The sequence below is a fragment of the Lupinus angustifolius genome, chromosome LG12, assembly GCF_001865875.1.
Source record: "Lupinus angustifolius cultivar Tanjil chromosome LG12, LupAngTanjil_v1.0, whole genome shotgun sequence".
Lineage (NCBI taxonomy): Eukaryota > Viridiplantae > Streptophyta > Magnoliopsida > Fabales > Fabaceae > Lupinus > Lupinus angustifolius.
In genome coordinates, this window is record NC_032020.1 from 4,196,612 (window position 1) to 4,217,305 (window position 20,694).

Sequence of the window (20,694 nt, forward strand, 5' to 3'; positions counted from 1 at the left end):
ACTTAGAAAGCAATGCTGACCTATTTGCACGGACTGTAATGATAAGAGATGTGGGAACTGGTAGTACAAATATTTCTTGTTAGTTGTTAATAAGTCCATCTATATACATAATGATTATATCTGTTTTTAATTAGTTTTAAGGAAAACATTATATCCAACCATTTTCATGTATGTTTATAGTACCGACAACAATAGGAAGTGCATAAGTTAATTCCACATACCTTCTTGTCTCCTGTATCATATGGGGGTGTTGGATGGATGAGATTGGGATCCTGTATCCTAAAATCATTGTGTATTTATCTCCTTAACTAATTAACTTTATTCATGTAGTAAAAAAATATATTATTTTATGTTTTTTAGAAATTTCATTTTAATTATATGGGATTTTTTATTAGATCAGGAATGAGAACAAATGATATTTATCTAGATGGAGGACCCTCAATCACTCAATATACATGTCAAGTTTATCTTAGCATATAACTCATTAACTCTAAATTTAGATGAAATACAATAGATCCTTGAAAATAATCAATTATTGTTTTAATGATAATATCCTAATGTTGATCTTACACAATTTTAAATTATTCTAAATGTGATGGAATGTTCTTTTTTCCCCCACCTTTGAAAGGTTTTAAAAAGAGGTGATAAAATTATCTGCAATCCATCCAAAATAAGTTCATCTATTCAAATTCATCAATTAGAGTTAATGAATTTAAATAGATATAATCTAATGGACAATATTGATAATAGATGGATTCAAATTCATGAATTATATCTAATGAATATCCATTAATATATTCATTTGGATGGATACTCAATCCATCCCAAAGACAAAAAATAAAAAAATGGCATTCTTTGCTTTCAATTTCATTTAATATTTAAAAAAATTAAATTCAAGTTAAATCATCTATGATTTTCACTCTCACTGTTAATATTTTATTAAATTGATATCCATTGACATGTGTATGTAGTTAATATTAAAAGTTTATTCTTATGTACATAACATATAAATATGAAAATATGTATGCACTAACGGTGTATAAATTTTATACACTATCACTGCACTATCCACTATTTATCTTCAATTATCATTGACTCTTTGAAAAAGTAATTCAAATGGATGACAAATGATATAGTGATTATGTATAAATCTTTACACTGTCACAGATGATATAGTGATTATGTATAAATATTTACACTGAGAGTATATAGATATCAAACCCTATAACTATTTTTTAAAAACTTTACACAAAACTTTAAAAGTTACATGCTAGTAGAATATTGCAATTTTTTGTAAATGTTCAAAAAAAATCACTTTTAAAAAAAACCTTTTTTAAAAGTATTTTTTAAATGATTTTAAAAGTGCTTTTTAAAAAGGTAGTTTTGAAAAATGTCTGATTGATATGATAATTTTTAAAATAATGATTTTTTAATAGTGTTTTTAGTTCCAATAAAAAATCAAGTGAATTGAATATTCATATATCCAAATCCATAAAAAATTAGTCATTGATTAATTGGATTGATTAAATAATTTAAAATATAGTTAAAATAGATTTATGAATGACTTTCCATCCAACCATTAGCATCCAAATCTAAATCTAACCAATTGTAACCTTAGTTATGAAATTGGGGTAGAAATTTGTTGTCTCACCCTATTTGCCATGTTATATATCATTTTTTCATGTTAATAATAAAATATTTTCTGACCTATATTCCATCAAAATACAGTTGTAATAGAAATTTGTAACCTTTTTTGTTCCTTAAACGCTTCCTTTGTTGCTTTACAATTTCGCACATATTTTAATACTCAAATTGTCATTTTTCACTCTTAAATTTGACAACACCATACTTGATCAAGTAAGATTGATGCCCATGTTTAATAAGGGAACCACTTACTCAAACTTACTCCACATCTTAGATATCAAGTTTATGAAATATAATGATTTAAATCTACTCACTAATTCAAATTATTTGATTTTTCTAAAATTGATAGCCAAAATATAGAGTAAGTTTTTTAAACTTATTATTGGATCCCCTCGCATGTTTAACAAACATTACTTTTTATAAAATTTTCGACATATTTATTATATATTTGGAGCTTTTGTCATGCATACACGTAGGTTAGCTCAGGTTACACATTCTTGAAGAAATTAACTAGCTTCATAAATGTCACTACTTGCTTCAACTTAGGGAAGGATTTTATCTTAGAAATTTGTAGGTGAAAAATCTCCATCTTGTAGGGTAAGGTCAGTACTTATAATTACTATAGACTTCAAAAGAATTTCACACTAAGCTCATCTAGGGGTGAGCATCGCCGATTCAGACAAGGTTTGTCCTTACTCAATCCTAATATTAGTAGGGTCATTTTTTGAACCTGTACACTATTCTAGACTCGAAATTAACCCGACCCTAAATATCGATTGAGTCAACTTTTAAACCCGAACTCGACCCTAGACCCGATTAAATATAATGTATACTATAAAGTCTTCTTAATATTATTTATTATTATGAATATATAATTTGGTTCAGCCCGACCTGGCTTGCCTTTGGCCCGTTATAATATGGGCTGGCCCGACCCGACCCTTATTGTTAAAAGGGCTCAAAATGCTAGTCCGACCCATATTTGGCAGGACTAGCCCATTTTGTTTTTTTTTTTAAAAACACACATTAAAGCTTTTAGACAAAAATAAATAATTCAAACAATTCATAAATGTTTTTTAAAACAAAAAAGACACAATCTCATAATAACATATTGCATTACTACAAAACTTTTAAATTCTAAACAATAAACTATCATAGTCTTAAACTTTTAGACTCGTAGTTCACAATATAGCTTATAACTCCTAAGTTTTAAAAAGTATATAAGAATCAAAACTATTATATTATAAATCGATCACAATAAAGTATATATATTACTCAATTTAATTTGAATTCGACTACATTAAAAATATAAATTGAAACCCAGTCGAATTCAATTAATTTTCCAAAAGGAATCAAAATCAGTAGTTCTGTTTGAGTTTCCAATTTTCCATTTCAATTAATTAAATGTTTAAATTTGATTCAAACACCCCTAATTGTCAGTTAAACTCCACATTTATCTGATAACAAGTACAATAATTGGATAAGAGTGAAGATAATAGAAAAATACATTACAAAGAGAAAGAAGAATTGTATACTTAAGGATTCAAACATAAGTTAAAATTGTAAAAGTTTAATCTTAATTGCAATGAGAAACATGATAGACAAATGAACTTTAATCTTAATGTTGGCCTGCCGGGCCAGCCCGGCTCGGCCCTCCATGGCCCGTCTAAAAAACGGGCTTCCAAAATGGATTAAATAAGGGCTTTTAGGCTAAAACCCCAGCCCGGCCCGCTAAAAACACCTATCCGAACGGGCTGGCCCTTCGGGCCAAGCCCATTTTGTCATCGCTATATACATTATTAATCATGTATATATGATGAAAACATTAGAGAATCAATGATACTTTCGACCAAAAAATGATTAGTCCCTACTCGGTCCTAAATATTAACCGAGTCTAATCTTTGAACCCGAACTCAGCCGTAGACACAATGAAACCCAACCCTATTCAGACCCAATTATAGTCGAACTGTATCGAATGAGCAGGTAGGATCTGGTCCTGCTCACCCCTAGGCTCATCTGGAAGACCACTCTTACTAACATGTTATTTTGTACCCCTACGCAGCTCATGAAGAAAATGAAATAAAAATTTGTAGAAATGTTTTAGAAAAGAACGCCTATACTTAAAATTATAAATAGCTTTACAAGAAGAATATCAACTTAATGAACTCATCCATGAAAGCAATCAACACTGGTAAGTCTCCGTTGGGATTATCTATATAAATCAAAGGAGGCTATAATTAATGTTATATTTTCGCATTTTCTCAATTTCAATTTTTGCCTCTAAAAATTAGCCTAACATTAATTAATCTACTCTCTTTACTAAGGTTTCTAACAATTTCCTTCACAAGTTTAAATATGTCCAAATCACTAAGAAAGATTCTACTATCTTTTTAAGATCTTAAAATCTATGCACCAACAATGTAAAGTTTTTTATGTTGTCAGTACATCATCCACCATTGATTTGTATTACTTTTGTTTGAGTGTTAATGATGATTAACAAATCAATAGTGGATAATATACTGACAATGTAAAAACACTTTCACTATCAATGTATACATATTAAATCATCTTTTTAATAGTAGGATTTACCTCAACTTTCTCCTTAATTCATTTGCTCATCCAACATTTTCATAGTTTATTTTTTATTGATATTTTACAACTCAACATGAATCCTATGTAACATTGCATGTATTATAATTATGCAGTAAAATTTTAGATTAAACGTAACAACGTTAAAATGGAGACAATAATTCTACGACCACATTTTTTAACCACCATATCACAATGCAACAAGTACCAACAAGCATATATAATTGTGCTAAGACATCTAAAGCATGCTTAGAAAATTGAACCTTGAATGAAGGATGGAGGCCCAAAAATATTTTGTGCAAGCTTTAAAATTCAATCTTCCACAGCATTTGCTGCTAATCAAACCGCTCCCAATCTTGTGTTCCTCCTGTTGAAGATGGTGTTGTGGATGGGGCATTTGAGTTTTCCATTCCAGAGTCAAAGGTTTCCCATTGTGTTGTTACCGTGACAGCATTACCACTGTCACTAAAAGGGTTGGAATTTCTTGCCTTCAGAGAATCTAATTTATCCACCAAGTTCTGCACATGATGCACCTGTTGACACGTGGAAAATTTATGTTCAGTCCTTCAAGGTCTGCAATAACAATAACTAAGCCTTTATCCCACTAGGTGGGGTCGGCCTTCAAGATTAGCAATACATGAAGTAATACACTTTTATGATGCAATACATGAAGTGATAATGCAACTTTTATGATGCAATACATGAAGTGATAATGCAACTTTCAACCATGATTACCAAAATGTTAAGTCCACACCCATGCAGTCAATATTAACAGTAAAGGAATACATTCCTTCACTCAATGTGAGTGCCAAAACATAAAAAATGAAACTGGTCAGAAAGTATTTAAAACAGAAATCAACAGTGACAAAAAACATATTTCAAGTTTGAATGAATATCAAAAGTTCAAAACCACTAGGTGGTCGTAATCATTGTGATATCAACATTAATAACTGGGATCAGTTAGAGAAAAAGTCAGAAAGTGATCAGATGCATACACTTGATAGTTGACACAGATGGAAACGGATAAACTTTGCAGAACTATCTATCGGCTAGTTTAAGCCTTATAAGCTAGCTGGAAGCTTATAAGCTAGTAGCAGAAAATTACGCGCTCATAAACTAGCTGATTAAATTAAACTGTTTGGAAAAATTAGTTGATAAACTAACTGATAAGCTAACAGATAAGTATAATATAAAATAAGCCTCTAGCTCATAAGTAGCTTATCAAATATGATCTCATTCGGTAGTCACATATGAAATAAGTCAATTAGCCCAATATGAACAGGTAACTAATTTTTTTGTTAAATAAGCTAGCTGACTAACTTATGAGCTTCTTTTAGGCCCTTACAAAACATATATAGTGAGGATTGAAACTAACCATTATATTTCTACCATCATTAAATATTTTTCGAAGGTCGGGAACTTGGCTAGTGTAAAGACATTGACAAATACAATTTGATTCATTGGACCCCTAATAGGCACTACCTATTGATGCACTATAACAATGTATAGCAAGGAACTATAGTAGCTTATAAGTCTTTGGTAAGCAAGCTTTTCTGAAGAAGAAAAAAAGGCTTCTTCTATACATATAGAGGTTATGTACAAAAATAAGCTTGGGGCTACACCATTTTTCCAAGTTATGGCCGTCCTTTTCCAAAAATGACAAACTTTTACCCTCTACTAAATAATACCATTACCTTCAGCCTTAATACGTTGGAGTTCTATGACATTAGCGGCCCAGTGCACAATGCTCCCATATAGTGGGGTCTGGGGTGGATAGTCTTACCCCTGAAGCAGAGAGACTGTTTTCAAGATTTGAATCCGTAACCTCTTAATTCCGTTTGGAAACTCACTAGGGAAAAACTGGAAATTCTCTACCTTATTTATGTAGGCCAGTTCTACTAGTATCAAATGAGAGCTTTTTTTTTTCTCTTTCAAAAAAGTTCCTTTACTAACCAACTATACTAAGCTTCTTTTGGTCAAAATCCACTAGTTGAGTAGCTTATAAGCTACTTTGGTGTAATGTCAAACAGAGTCTTTCGAGTTAGATGTCCATTTTGGTCTTACAGAGATGCATCCGTTCATATATCCATTTTGTTAAGAAGTCCAAATATAGAAAACAAAAGTATGCTAACAGTGAAATCAGAAGTGCAGCAGGAGCTACACACATTCTTGAAAAAACCCACTAATATCAATAAATATTAATTTCTCCCCCAAACCTTCAACCTTGAAAAAAAAACTGACCACATGACCAACAAATGTTTTTCATCATAATTTTCAGGGACCACAACATGAACTGTGTAACTATATCAAACTGACCCACACAGTTTTATAGTGAATTTTTTAATTTGTTCTTTATAAATATAAAAGTTTGATATCCAAGAAATTGTATTTGCAAGTGATAAATATATGAGAAGCTGAAAGATCATATTCAAGAAAAGCAAAAGAAATTAATGCATTATAATTTCATAAATCAAGAAATATTGTTTATATCTAATGTACATGAAACTTGCCTACAATTTTTACCAACATGCTACTCACATTGTTTTCTATGCTGGCATATCCTAGCTCTATAACCCGTCTGGCAATTGCAGAAGAAAGGAAATCTCACATAGATACATAATATCATGTTAAAAAAATAACTTTCATCTGCAAACAATGTTAAGCCATATTGTACTATTGGAAGCTTATTATATAAAGGGGAACCTTGAAGTCGAATGCATCACGGTTAAAACCACTTGACACAAATCCATGCACTGCTTTATAATATATATGATAAAATTGAGAGTAGTCATTGCTCGGTTAAAAGGAAAAACCCAAATATAATAGACAAACAACTACATTTTCAACATAGAAACTCTAATGTCATAATAGTACCTCAGCTTTTCTCTGCAACTTCACTTCACCTTCAGCTTTAATACCATCCAGTTTCAGCAATTTAGTCATAAGCAACTCAGTTAACTCAAGAAACTCTTTCTCAGAAGCCTTGTTCCCCTCACTAATAGACACTTCCAAGGTAGTAACCTGAAAAAAACAAAACAATCATATGATTGTTCTCCAGTTCTACGATGAGTAGAATAGTTATATTCCAAACACATGCTCACCCTAACTGAGAGCTTGTCCACCTCAGCTCTGACCGCAGCAATAGCTTCAGAAGCTTTGGACATTTCATTGTGTTTCCTGGTTTCCTCAAGTTTTCTCTCTTTGCTAGCAATGCGCTCCAAAAGCAAAATCTTTGACTTGTGCTTCACACCTTCCAGATGCAACTGCTCTTTATCTTCCTTTTCTATTCCTCTGAAGAAAAGTCGTTGCTCTTCAGGATCTAAACCAGTTTTATGCACAAGCAATTTCTTAACATCCCCTGTTATTGACAACCCATACAAAACAAACATATATCAATGACAACAGAAAATATTCTGTTTCAATATTACTATTAAGACAAGTACCAGATTCATCAAACATTCCACACGAAGAAACAATCAGTATCATAACGCAGGACAAAACTTTAATTTGGTTTGAAGTATGGACATGGTATCAAAAGAATATACTCCTTCCTTATCATTTCCTATGAAGAGGTGACGCTCTTAAGTGCCATACTAGTTTTTTATGCACAAGTAATTTCTTAACATCCTCATTATTGAGAACCTAATTATGACGAAGTGACAAACTCAGCATTAAAACAGAACGTAATGGTTAGGTACCCCAAATGCTAGAACACGGGGAAGGAGTGCGATAAGAATGACTAGGTTCACACTGTCAGTTTGTAACAACCAGCCAACGTGTCATATGGGGCTAGGGGCAGATTCAGTTTGATTGAATCTGAGAAAAAGGAGGCGATGGAGAGGATAGAGGCAAGCAAGAACTAAGTATGGGATTGGAGGGGTTGTTAGAGGTCATTCGAGTGACCTGTTCCATATTTCCTTCTTTGTCTTCTCCCTTTTGAGTGCTTACACTAGCTTTCAGTTTGTTGTGTGTTGTTTGCTGCGAGTTTGAGAGTCTATTTTTGTGAATTTTTTATTGTTAACAAAGGTATCCCTCAAATCATGGAAACAACCTCTCTACTTGCAGGAATAAGACTGTGTAAATCTACCCTCCACAGTCCCCACTAAGTGGAAGCCTCGGGCACTCGGCAACCTTTTTAACAAAAGCACCCCTCATACTAAGGGCAAAGACCTAATCCTTTTGGCATGCATGATTGACCCTTATGACCCTCCTTATCTTTGCCTATGAAGAGGTGATGATCTTCAGTAATTTCTTATCTTTGCCTATGGACACAAGATCAAAAACTTAATTATGCTCAAGTAATTTTTAACATCCTCATTATTGAGAACCCAATTACGACAAAGTGGCAAACTCAGCATTGACAACAGAATATATTGGTTAGGTACTTAGGTACCCTGAATGCTATAAGACGAGGAAGGAGTGTGACATGAATGAGGTAGGTTCACACTGTAAGTTTGTAAAAATCGGCCAATGTGTCATGTTGGGCTGGGGGCAGATTTAGTTTGATTGAATCTGAGAAAAAGGGAGACGGTGGAGAGGATAGAAGCAAGCAAGACTAAGTATGGGATTGGAGGGGACGCTAGAGGACACTCCAATGACCTGTTCCATATTTCCTTCTTTGTCTTTTCCCTTTTGAGTGCTTACATTAGAATTCTGTTTGCTGTGTGTGTTGTTTGCTGTGAGTGGAGAGTCTATTTTTATGATTTTTTTTTGTATTAACAAAGGTATCCCTTAAATCATGGACACAACCTCTACTTGTGTGGATAAGACTACTACCCTCGTAAGACCACACTAAGTGAGAGCCTCGTGCATTGGGCAACTCTTCTTAAAAGAGGTATCCCTCACAGCACGGGCAAAGACCTAATCCTTCCGGCGTGCATGGTTCAAGTATCACTCTCATGAATTGAACCTTGGTCGTTACGATACCAGGTATCCAACGGGGCCTTACCTATGAATTTGATTCAGTGACAGGCAATTATTCCCACTTCTCTGAAATCAAATATTCTGTACTGCAATTTACTACTTCTAAGTCAAGTACCAATTTTTTAAAACATATTCATAGATTTGGAATGAACGTAATATAGAAAACTGATGGAGCTAGACACTACTAGTTTAGTTCATGTTCTTCGCTTCAGGACTGCGAACTATCATTATATCTACCCCTCAAGAAGTAGTGAGCATAAATAATCTGCAAATTTGTTTGAAAATTTCCTTTCCTTACGAATAACCAAAAAAATAATGAAAAATATCATATTCATGTCCAATAACAAAAATTCAACGGGAAACACAGATGTGCATATATATATATAATTGTGGATTGAAAGAGAAGAAAATCACCGAAAGTTGATTGGGCTGGGAGGTGCAGCTCGTGGTGAGAGGTGCCATGAGAGACGTTGATCTTGATCGTAGGGTCACCGCCTCCGTCGCTGTCAGACGGCGGCGATGGATCGACGGCAGTGTCTGATGCGTTATTCATTGAAAGTGGGTAATGCGTAAAACGCAGAGAAATGCTGCGTTTTGGAACAAAGGATAAATGGGTTGTTGTTATGTGAGGGCTGATCACTTGTGGACTGAGCTTGACCAACGATACAGGTTTATATAGGCAGTTCAAGAACATATAAGATGGTGCAATTTTTATAGAATAAATAAATGAGAAAGTAACATGTACATATGAGTTTTTTAATAATTGTGATTCGATTTAAAATGAATGTAATATACATGATTTGAGAACTATGCGGTGTGTAAAAAAATTATATGTAAAGTATTAATCTATAAATAAATTTATAAGAAAATCTGCTATATTCTACTATCTCATTATAAATTGAACTGGATTATGTGACGTTATTATAAAAATAGATATTTTCAAATTTTGACACTTAAAATTGGAAAAATGTATTTTTGTCTTCCTAAAATTAGAATTTCTAAGCCTCCACTCAAAAGTAATCTTCACCTCCATACTTTCATTCTCTTTCCTTGTACACTTTTTTCTCTTTCTTTGTACCCTATCCACTCTTCCATGAGAAAATCAAGCTCACTTTTCACAAGCATGATTTTCTAATTTTTTTTTGTTCCATTAAGAACATCTAAGTTACTTTTGACATTCTTTCTCTTTCTTTTTTTTGTACACTCTCTTTACTTTTCAATAAGAAAATCAAATTCATTTTCCTTTTTCTCTACATATCATCTTGCTTTTGATCATCAATCGATTAACTTTACAAGTATGATATTCTTATTTTTTCCGTTTTATTAAGCACACGTATGATGTCACTTTTAAGCTCAAATCATGTCTAATTCATTTTTATATTTTATTTAAAATTACAGTTTCTCTGAATTTTTGGTTTTCTTCTTAATCTTAAGTGTTATGCTTAAAAAAAGTAAAATTACTTTAATTCAAAATGGAATTATGTGCGCAAGCTTAAAATTTGGTTACATGATTCAATTTAAAATAAAATAAATGTTAGTTAACTATGATGTAACAAACAAACAAATGTAATGAGGTAATCATTTTATTTCGTAATCACAACTAATAAATATATTTTATTTCGTTAGAAGCTGTAATAATATAAATTCAATAAATACAATAATGTGTGTTTTGAAAATGATCTTATTTTAGAATCAAATAATAATGAGTTACAATATTATTGCTAATAACGTAATCATTTCCTTAGAGTAAAAGAATTGATGAAGTAATTATTTTTTCGTAATCACGACTGATAGATATATTTTATTTCACTAGGAGTTATAATAACGTAAATTCAATAAATATAATTGTTTGCATTTGAATGTGATGTGTATTTTGAATTCTCAATTGTGAGTATTCAATTCTCAATTGCTTGTGTCATAAGTTATTTCAGAATTAAATAATAATGATGTATATTGTGAAATTGATCATATTTTAGAATAAAATAATATAAAATTATAAAAAATGTAATACAATAAAAAGTAAAATAAAGAATTGGTGAAGTTTTTAAGTGAATAAATTGCACTCAATCATGAAAAGTGATAGCGTTGCAGTAAAAAAACAGAAAAGAAATAACTGATAACGTTTTTAAGTTATTTGCATTTGAATTTAATGTATATTTTGAATTCTCAATTGTGTGTGTTCAATAACGCCTTGAAATACTAACCAAAAATATTATTCTTAACAATAATTTATTGGAGAAATACAAGTAATTTTTTTAAAACATTATGCATAAGTAAAATCATGTTCTCTGGAAATCATAACCAAAATTGGAATACCATATTTTCTCAACTCGTTTTTGCAGAATTATATTATAGAAAAGCTTCATGAATAGAGAAAAATAATAGATAAACATTTTCTCTGAAAAATTCCTCATATCATAACGGAATATAAAAAGAGACTTCATCATGCAACACACACAACAAGGTGTTGCCCGTTCAAGTATACATAATGTAATATTGTATTCAAAATAATAAGTGGAAAATACATCACTATAAACCATCCGAAATATACATAAGGATCTTAAAATATACAAAAATAAAATCGGGGGCAACATAACTACATAAGTGTATCATCTATAGGTTTCCATGTACACCTCAAAAAGAAAAGACCAAGAGTCTCCTAACAACTAGTCACCTAACTAGAAGGGGCACTAAATCCCTCACTTGGATCCTCCTTGGTATCATCCTTGTTAGCACGATGACCGCTCTCTCGCCAACCCTGACTGGAGCAACTACCTCGTCGTCATAATCCGAGGTCAGGTCCTCCACCTCAACGGTATCCTCTATCACAACCAACTCTACGCAATCATCAGCATCTGTATCTTCCTCCAGTATGACCCTCGTCTCCATCCTAGCTCCTCTACTCCTCTCCTTTGTCACTTCCCGCGAGGCAGGTATTGCCCAATAATTGTCCCAGATCGGCTCTGAAGAACTCATCTCCTCTCTACCAGTTCTTTGCCTCCGAGACGATCTCGCCACGTCACTAGTCCTAACCATCTCATCAGTGTTTCCTGAATAAGCCGACCGTCTCCTCTTTCCCAAAGTCTGAGGGAAACATCCCTCACTCAATTCTTCATGATATATAGGACCAGTGGCAATGGGTTTGCTAGTAGTAGCAAACCTAGTAGTAGAGGTGAAAGGGGGATCGGCTATCCTGCTATGCTAGCAGGTAACTCGGTAAACTCAAAGACGTGGGTGATATGGACAACGTCAGCCTCTTGTCTGGGAAAGTGTCTGACACCTTTCTGACCGCATACAGTGAAGCGACATATATGGTCGTGTTGTCACAAAAGGTCTCCATGGTCAAATGACATGGTCCTGTATAAGTACACTGGTCACCGTCTTCCATCCGCGTCCCCTCCAAGACCATGGTGAATCAGAAGCTCCGGATCATAGAAGTATGATCCATCTGAATGACCGATATATACTAGTACAATAAAATTATAAAACATTCCAATTTAAAACTTTACTTATGACATAAGTAACACTATGTAATTACTTAAGTAGTTTATAAACATAAACTTGATTACTTTTCATGAATTTGATTCAAGATCACATATTCTTGAATCTTCATTTATCATTGGAAGACATCCATAAACCAAATATTTAAGATAAATGTCAATTTAATAAAATTTACACTTTAAAGGAAAGTAATTTTATTAAAACAACACTTTAAAGTAATACTACTCTTATAAAATTAATACTTTAAAGCAATATAACTTTGATAAAAGTAGAACATTAAAGCAATGTAACTTTGATAAAAGTAACACTTTAACTTATATAAAAATCCAAACTTTGCTACACTTTAACTTTGGTAAAAAAATTCAAAAAAAATCTCCTCCTTTTGCCTTCCGTAGCTCACGGCCTCAATGGCCTTCCATAGGAGATAATATAGGGATAGAGAATGTGTTGATTGGTCCAACAAAAGTTGGATTTCAGTTTTTTCATTAAGTTTTAATAAATGATTATTATCATACTTAACAATATAGTATATGTTAAATTTGATTTCGTCATCATTCCCTAGCTGATGAGTGCGACATAGTTAAAGGCAAGTAAAAACATAGTAAATTCTAAAAAACTCATTTTAGTTCGTCATAAAATGTATCAAAAATTCTAAGGAGATATTGCTTAAATACATAAAAGAGAATAGTAACTTCATAATCAAATTTTATATGCAAATTTATGAATGGTCAATTTATTTTAGCTAATGTATAATTAATTCAGAGTAAATTATACTAACGCCCTTGAAGTTTAACTAAAAATTACATTCATCACCTCTTTTCTTGTTCGAAAGATTACATTCATCTGCGCTATAGTGATAGACAATGTAATGTATGTATATATATTAGGAGGTTCCGTAGGTGCAAAAAATTGTTTTGTATAATTTCACTAAAACTCAGGTTGTCATCTAATTTGCTCTTTAGTATCATTGGCAATTTGGGCAAAGCCCATCGGGCCCGCCCTCCCGCACATTTTGGACAGGCAGGACATGAAAATTGTGTCCATCCGCTCTAAAATGTCTGCCCAATATGCCCTTTTCGCCCATGGGCATTTCAAATGGGCGGCCCATGGACATCCATGAACACTAAAATAAGAAATTTGATAGGTCAAGTATGACAAGAGTAATTCATGTTCTCACCACTTGAGTGCATCTAGCAATTTTCCAAAATATAATATTTTACCAATTAAATGAGTGTCCGATTTATGTAAAATAAGATGTTATGTTTTGTGTTTTTAATCCTACTGTAACACTATGTGTCCATGTAATCTCAAGTACTATGTCATTTTTAGATTTTCTTTTAATTTAGGGCGGCTCGCAAGCCCGCCGTGCCCATGTTTAGGGCGGCAGAGTATGATATTTCATGCCCTATTTAAAAACGGGCATGCCCATGTCCGCCCTAATTTTGGTGGGCATTGTGTGGGCATGGGCATGGGCAGGGCGGGCAAAGCCGCCCTAATTGTCAATGCTACTCTTTAGTTTATTTAATTTTGTAATCATAATTAATGAAATTTATTATTTTAATTTTTTTTCTCGTTTTATTTTATCTTTTTCATTCCTTTGACCATTATCTTGAAAGTATTTGTTTGTGTTCTCAACAAGCACAATAGAGTAAACTTGTATCTATATGTCTAAATTATTTACAATAAGAAAAATACATATAAAATGTGTTATTAGTTGTTGTTCCTGAATTTAAAGTTACTTTACAAACTCATCTATATACTCAGACTCAAATCAATCTTTGTTATTTACTCTTTGAATCAATGGAATAGAAAAATAGAATATTCTAAAACAGAATTTCTTACTCATAAAACTCTTTTGTTTGTATGTGTTGCAAATAAAGAAGAGAAAACAATACATAAATATTTTTTTTCAAACAAAATGCACAGGTTGAAGATGATCTCTTTCTAGAAATATGCCTAGCTGGATTAATATGCATATACGTTAATATTGTACACCAAAACTTTTGGATAATTTAATCCTCCTATTTTAGTTGTAACAAATTTAGTAATAGGAGCATTTTCATGATTTACTTTTAAAAGAAAATTCAACCCCTCGTCCCTTAGTTACCCTTTTCCCCTCCCTCATTAACCTACTTATCTCAAAATATCATGAACCCCTTAACCCAAAGCCAAATACTGCTCCGCCACAGTCAGCACCGCCACAATATCTGGTTTGCGGGTGGACGTTTTTTCCTTGTTATGAGAAAAGTAGGTTAATGAGGGGGAAGAAGGTTAGGGATTTGAGGTTGGATTTTTTTGTTAAAAAGAAATTATGAAAATACTCATATTACAAACCTATTAAAATAAAATAGGAGAGTTAAGTTTATCCAAAAGTCTTATGCATAATGTTAATCTACTACAACTAAAAAACCTCTTTACATATGTTAGCATATCTCATTCACGCAACACATGTATAGCCTTGATACCTAATTATTGAAAATGTGCATTTCAATTATCAGATATCATTTCCTCAAATAATACTATCATTCTTTTTATTTTATTTTTCAGCCACAAAAATATAGTTTTAGAAAGTTTTTTCTTTATTGTTTAAATCTTGTTACTAGTAAAAAATTAAAATTATATTCCATAAAATTATATATTTAATCAAATTAAATTCTAAAATTTAATTATCAAATAATATAATTACTTAGCAAATATTAGAACATCCACTAGTGTATGATCTATTAAATTCACTATTATACTGTCAATAAATTAATTAAATTAATTTCTTAATTAAGGTTGACATTTAGGATCACTCCTTAACAATCAGTTAGCAAGAAATAATATATATTTTACTTTCAAGAATCAGTAGCAGATTAATTAAAATAGTCATTTCTCTCTTTATACCTTTGGGCTAATTTTTAAGTATGATACAATTGTCAATCATATGTTGTCATAACAACTTGAAGAAACTGATTTCTTTATTCATTTTAATATTTTGGCCAATGTCATATTTTATTATAGAGCTGACACTCCTTAACAAGAATTGATGAATTCGTTCTTGATTAATCTTTAATTCTACAAACATTTAACCATAACCAATATGCACTGAAATAATGTCCTAAAACATGATATGTCTGAAATCATAGTATAATAAATAACTTATTAATTACTATGATAATCTTATGTCAAAGGAAATTATTTTATTTCTTTTTGAGAATTTGCTATTGACAATTTAAGGTAATTTTAACCATTAATAATTTTTAATTGAGTCATTTAAATAATCATATTCATATATGCATCAGCTATATATGCAATTTAATAAATGAGATATATTAATATTTATTCAATAAATATTATCATACGTATACTGATCTATCTGAGTCATCGATGTCATTTTCTCAGTGATTTTATGATAAAACAATTTAGACAAAAAATTATAAAAAACTTATTTCTCATTATTATAATTTCTATTATAATAAGAAGTATTTAATTTTTAATCAAAGACTTATCATACAATATGTTTAACTAAATAAAAAATACAATAAAAATAAATAAATGAAATTACTTCAATTGTATTCCATTATAATCTCTATTCTGCCATATGTTTTCATTTTTTTAATAGTTCTTTATTTGACTGTTTGCATATTTTAAAAATCCAAAGCATGTGATTTGCTTTTAATTTTTTTTATGTGATTTGCTTGTCTATATGAGGTTCCCAAAGGCAGTCATCAGTTTGTAGTTATATGAGTGCCTTACTGAATTATAATTGTTCAGCGAATCTAGCCATAGAACTAACTAAAATTTGATAAATAACTAAAATGGACATATAATATATCTATTTTTAAAATATACAATCTCCTATTCTTTTTCTTCAACGAACAAATTCTACAAGCTTGTTGACTAAATAAAAAAGCTAGAGGCTACAAAATAAATTACAAACAATCATTGTTTAAAAGTGTCATATTAGAAGAATTGAAGGAAGCAAAGAACGTGAGTGATAAAGGCAAGGCAAGGGTAGAACCTACTTAGTAAATTGATAACCTTAAAATGATTATTGTTTAAAATGATTATTTTTACCTCCAAGTGTTAGAAGGCTTTGGACATATGCACCAAATTTGTGACTAGAACCTACTTAGTAGATAAGCATGAATTGAGTTGTTGAGAGTGTTGTCGACTGACTAGAAGCTTAAAAGCTATTAATGACTACCTCCTTATACTAGTATAAATAGATCTTAGATAGTTGATTTATGTGTATAGTGAGGAAGAGTCGTGAATAAATATTAAGTGAGTTTCGCAAGCTAACATTGCACATCTATTGTTTATTAAAAAAAAGTCCTTATTTTTGAAAAAGTGGTATAAGAGTAGGCAAAAATGAATGCTAGTTCGATTGCTCGTGTTCTGTTAGAGATTGTTGTACATGGAGATCATCCAAGTATTCGGATAATTGATTGTATTAGGACTAAGTTAGATTGTTCATCTAACTTGAGTAGGGATCCTCTCCATTAGATCTTTACTCAAGTTAGATTGGTTTTGTGTTGGGAACTAATCAATCGTAATAATAAATCTCATGTCTTCCTTGCGCCTAATGGGAAACCCGACAATAATAACTATGACATGTGGAGTTCCAAATAAAGTTCTATTTGTTCAGATAAAATATTTGAGGTGTTGTTGCTGGCAAGGAGACAACCACACTAACAAACAGGGAACAGAAAAGGAAATGAAAGATTAAAACTAGAAATGTGATGTGCACATTGTCCTTCATCATAGAGGGTGATTTCTTGGAGAGTCCGAAGGACATTATCAAAGGACGCATGATAACTTAGTGACTTTGTTTGCTGGGAAGAGCAGTATAAATCCTGAACAACTAAAAAAATGAGTTTATGTCTCTTAGACCAAGAGATTTGATGGAAAGTCAGTACAAATTGAAGGAGCCTTTTCTTAACCAAGAAAAAGAATATCATTATTTTTGAATTAAATTCAAAATATAATGATAATATTATCATCATTTGAGAATGGGCTAAAGAATCTACTTTGACAAAGCTGGAGAACATCTTTATTAATAAAAAAGCTTTAGAGAGTCACTAAATTATTTTATTAATGAGGAGGATGTATCTCTATTTTTTCGAATAGGAGCGCCAATAAGGCAAGTATGAAGTTCAGTTACAAGAGAAGCCAACATGGAGGAGGTCCAAAGTAAGTTAGGTCATTTTACCAAACGCGGCTAGTTCAAGAAGGCTGAAGAAAACGACTCATATCATGCTACAACAATGCAAGTGAAGAAGAATGCGACCTCAAAAGGTTCACAACAGACTTTTCCAAAAGAAGGAATTGGCAACTTCCTACTACACAAAACAAAATAAAATTGTTCTCTTTATGACATTAATTAATCAATTACATGGATGATTGACTTTTAATTTTTGTGAAGAAGATCTTTGCTTCTGATCTTGACACGGTTTTGATGAAGACACCAACATCACCAAAAAGAAGAAAAGGAAGAATACTTATGAAGTCAATGAAGATTCAAGCTTCAAGATATTCAAGACTTTTAGTCTAAGTCTAAAATAGGTACTTCTATCTTATACTCTTGATTATACAATAGTAGTAATGTTCAAACTATTTTTAAAAGAAAATTGAAACACTCTAAAATACTTAAAACAATTTTCAAAAATAGTGTGTAGCGGGTTACTTCATCTAAGTAACATGTTACGAGTGTGAGAAAAGAGTTATCCAACTTAAAACTGATCAGAGTAATCCATTATTGTCATTGAGTAACATATTATCAGTGTTATTAAAGTTGACTAACCGATTACTCAACTTGTTATAATCGATTACTCTAATTCGAAAATAAATGATCAGTGGATAGAACATTTGAGTAATCGATTACTCAATGTTGTAATCGATTACTGAGAGTTGTTGCATCAGATTTTCAAATTCAAAGTGAATGAGTTTCAACCCAAAAGACATGGTTTCATTCCAATCAATTTCTACCCTTTCAAAGAGACATTTTGACTGATTAGAAAGCTTATATAAAGACATTAAAACTCACAATCACTATACACAACATATACACAACTCTCATACAAATTTCAAAAGTTCTTACGCATATTCTGAAATTATTTTCTGCACTTTTGGCAACAAGTTCTTAAACTTTCAAAGTTGATTTTTCTGAAGTTGCTTAAAGTGAAAGTGTTTCAAGTTGACAAACATATAAAGAGTATTACTAAGTATACTAAAGAGTTGTTTGGATTGCAAGTTACATCACTTTCATACTTGTAAAGGCAATTCCACCATTGTTGTACATTCTTCATTATTATTGTAGAATACTTTCTTTCACGGGACGTGATAAGAAAGGGGATTAGAATCAGTTGGAAAGGTGTTTTCCAAAAGTGAATAAGGATTAAGGAGTGTGTAAGGTACATAGTAATCTCGGGGCGAAATATTATAATTGCAACTCATAATCTTTAGTGGAAAAATCTCTTGTGGTGCAAGAGTACTGGACGTAGCCTTCGATGGACAAGAAGGTGAACCAGTATAAAAATCCTTGTGTATTCTCTTCTCCTTTATCTCTTTGGTTTTACTTGTTAATTTTCTGTATATATTTTCTGCTGCACTTTAACTCTTGATTTTGCAGAAAAATTGGCCATTATTTTAAGTCAACTAATTCACCCCCCCCTCTCTTAGTTGCAATCTCAATCTTACAATTGGCACCAGAGCTATTTTTGAGTAAGATATTCTCAAATATGATCATATATCAAAGATGGCCTCAAGATCATTCCTAGGAGAAGGTTCCAACATCAACCGCCCTCCAAGCTTTGTTGGAGAGTGCTATGATTTCTGGAAAATCAGAATGATAATCTTCATAGAATCTCAAGACTTGGATATATAGAATGCAATTGAAGAAAGACCATATGAACCATTCACTATTGTGAACAGTGTAAGAGAAGTAATGCCCAAATCTTCATGGAATGATGAAGATAATAAGAAGGTGCAATATGATCTCAAGGCAAAGAAAATCCTCACTTTAGCATAGTACTTGGCGTTGATGAGTTCTTTAGAGTATAAAACTTCAAATCTGTGAAAGAAATGTGGGATACTCTAGAGACTACACATGAAGGAACGGAGGAGGTAAAAAGATCTAGACACAATACTCTTTCCCAAGAATATGAAATGTTTTGTATAAAACTTGGAGAGAAGATTCTGGATCTTCCAAAGAGATTTACTCATCTCACAAATCACCTTCTTGCTCTTGGTAAGGTCCTATCAAATAGTGACTTGAACTTGAAAGTTCTAAGATCACTCACTAGAACATGGCAACCCAAGGTAACAGCTATTTCTAAAAATAAAAGTTTATCGAAAATGTCTTTGGTTGCGTTGTTTGGAAAATTGTAGGAACACGAACTAGAAATCAACCAACTTGACCAACAAGACAGGAGAAGAAAAAGAAGAATATTTCTCTCAAGGCTAGAGTGGACAAATTCAAATCATCAGAAGATGAATCTGATAAGGTAGAGATGGAAGATGTGAGCCTTTTTGTGAATAAATTCAGCATGTTCCTCAAGAGGAATAAAGGTGCTAGAACTGGACAAACAAGGAAATTCACCAAGAACAATGACGCCTCCACTTCCAACCAAAATTTCACATGCTTTGAATGTGGCAAGGTTGGTCACATAAAGATAGATTGTCCTAATCTAAAGAAGAATTATTTCAAAGGGAAGAATGAAACAAAGAATAGACGAAGAAAAGAGCCTACATTGCTTGTGAAGACAACAATATTACTTCCGCTTCTGAACCTTGAAATGAGGAATAAGCACATCTCTCTTTAATGGCATCTCAGCATTCTGATGATGAAGAGGTAAACGACACTCAACTATATTCTTCTAAATTACAAACTGCTTTTAATGACGTGCATGATGAATATGTCAAACTTACTAAAATGTTTCTAAAACAAAAATCTGAGTTAGATGCATTTAGAAACAAACCCTCGTCATCTTCATGTCAAAACTACATTCCTCTTGATAAAGTTTCAACATTAAGTCTTGAACTTAATAAGATGAACAA

General features: G+C 32.0%; 1 protein-coding gene across 1 annotated transcript; it reads right to left on the minus strand.

Annotated features, from left to right (window-relative positions):
- Positions 4,565-9,821, minus strand: LOC109363101 (BAG family molecular chaperone regulator 4-like). Its single transcript, XM_019609286.1, has 4 exons — positions 9,568-9,821; positions 7,332-7,588; positions 7,105-7,251; positions 4,565-4,763 (listed from the first exon to the last, which is right to left on the minus strand). The coding sequence occupies exons 1-4, from the start codon at positions 9,704-9,706 to the stop codon at positions 4,566-4,568; spliced, it is 741 nt and encodes a 246-aa protein (XP_019464831.1). The 5' UTR covers positions 9,707-9,821; the 3' UTR covers position 4,565.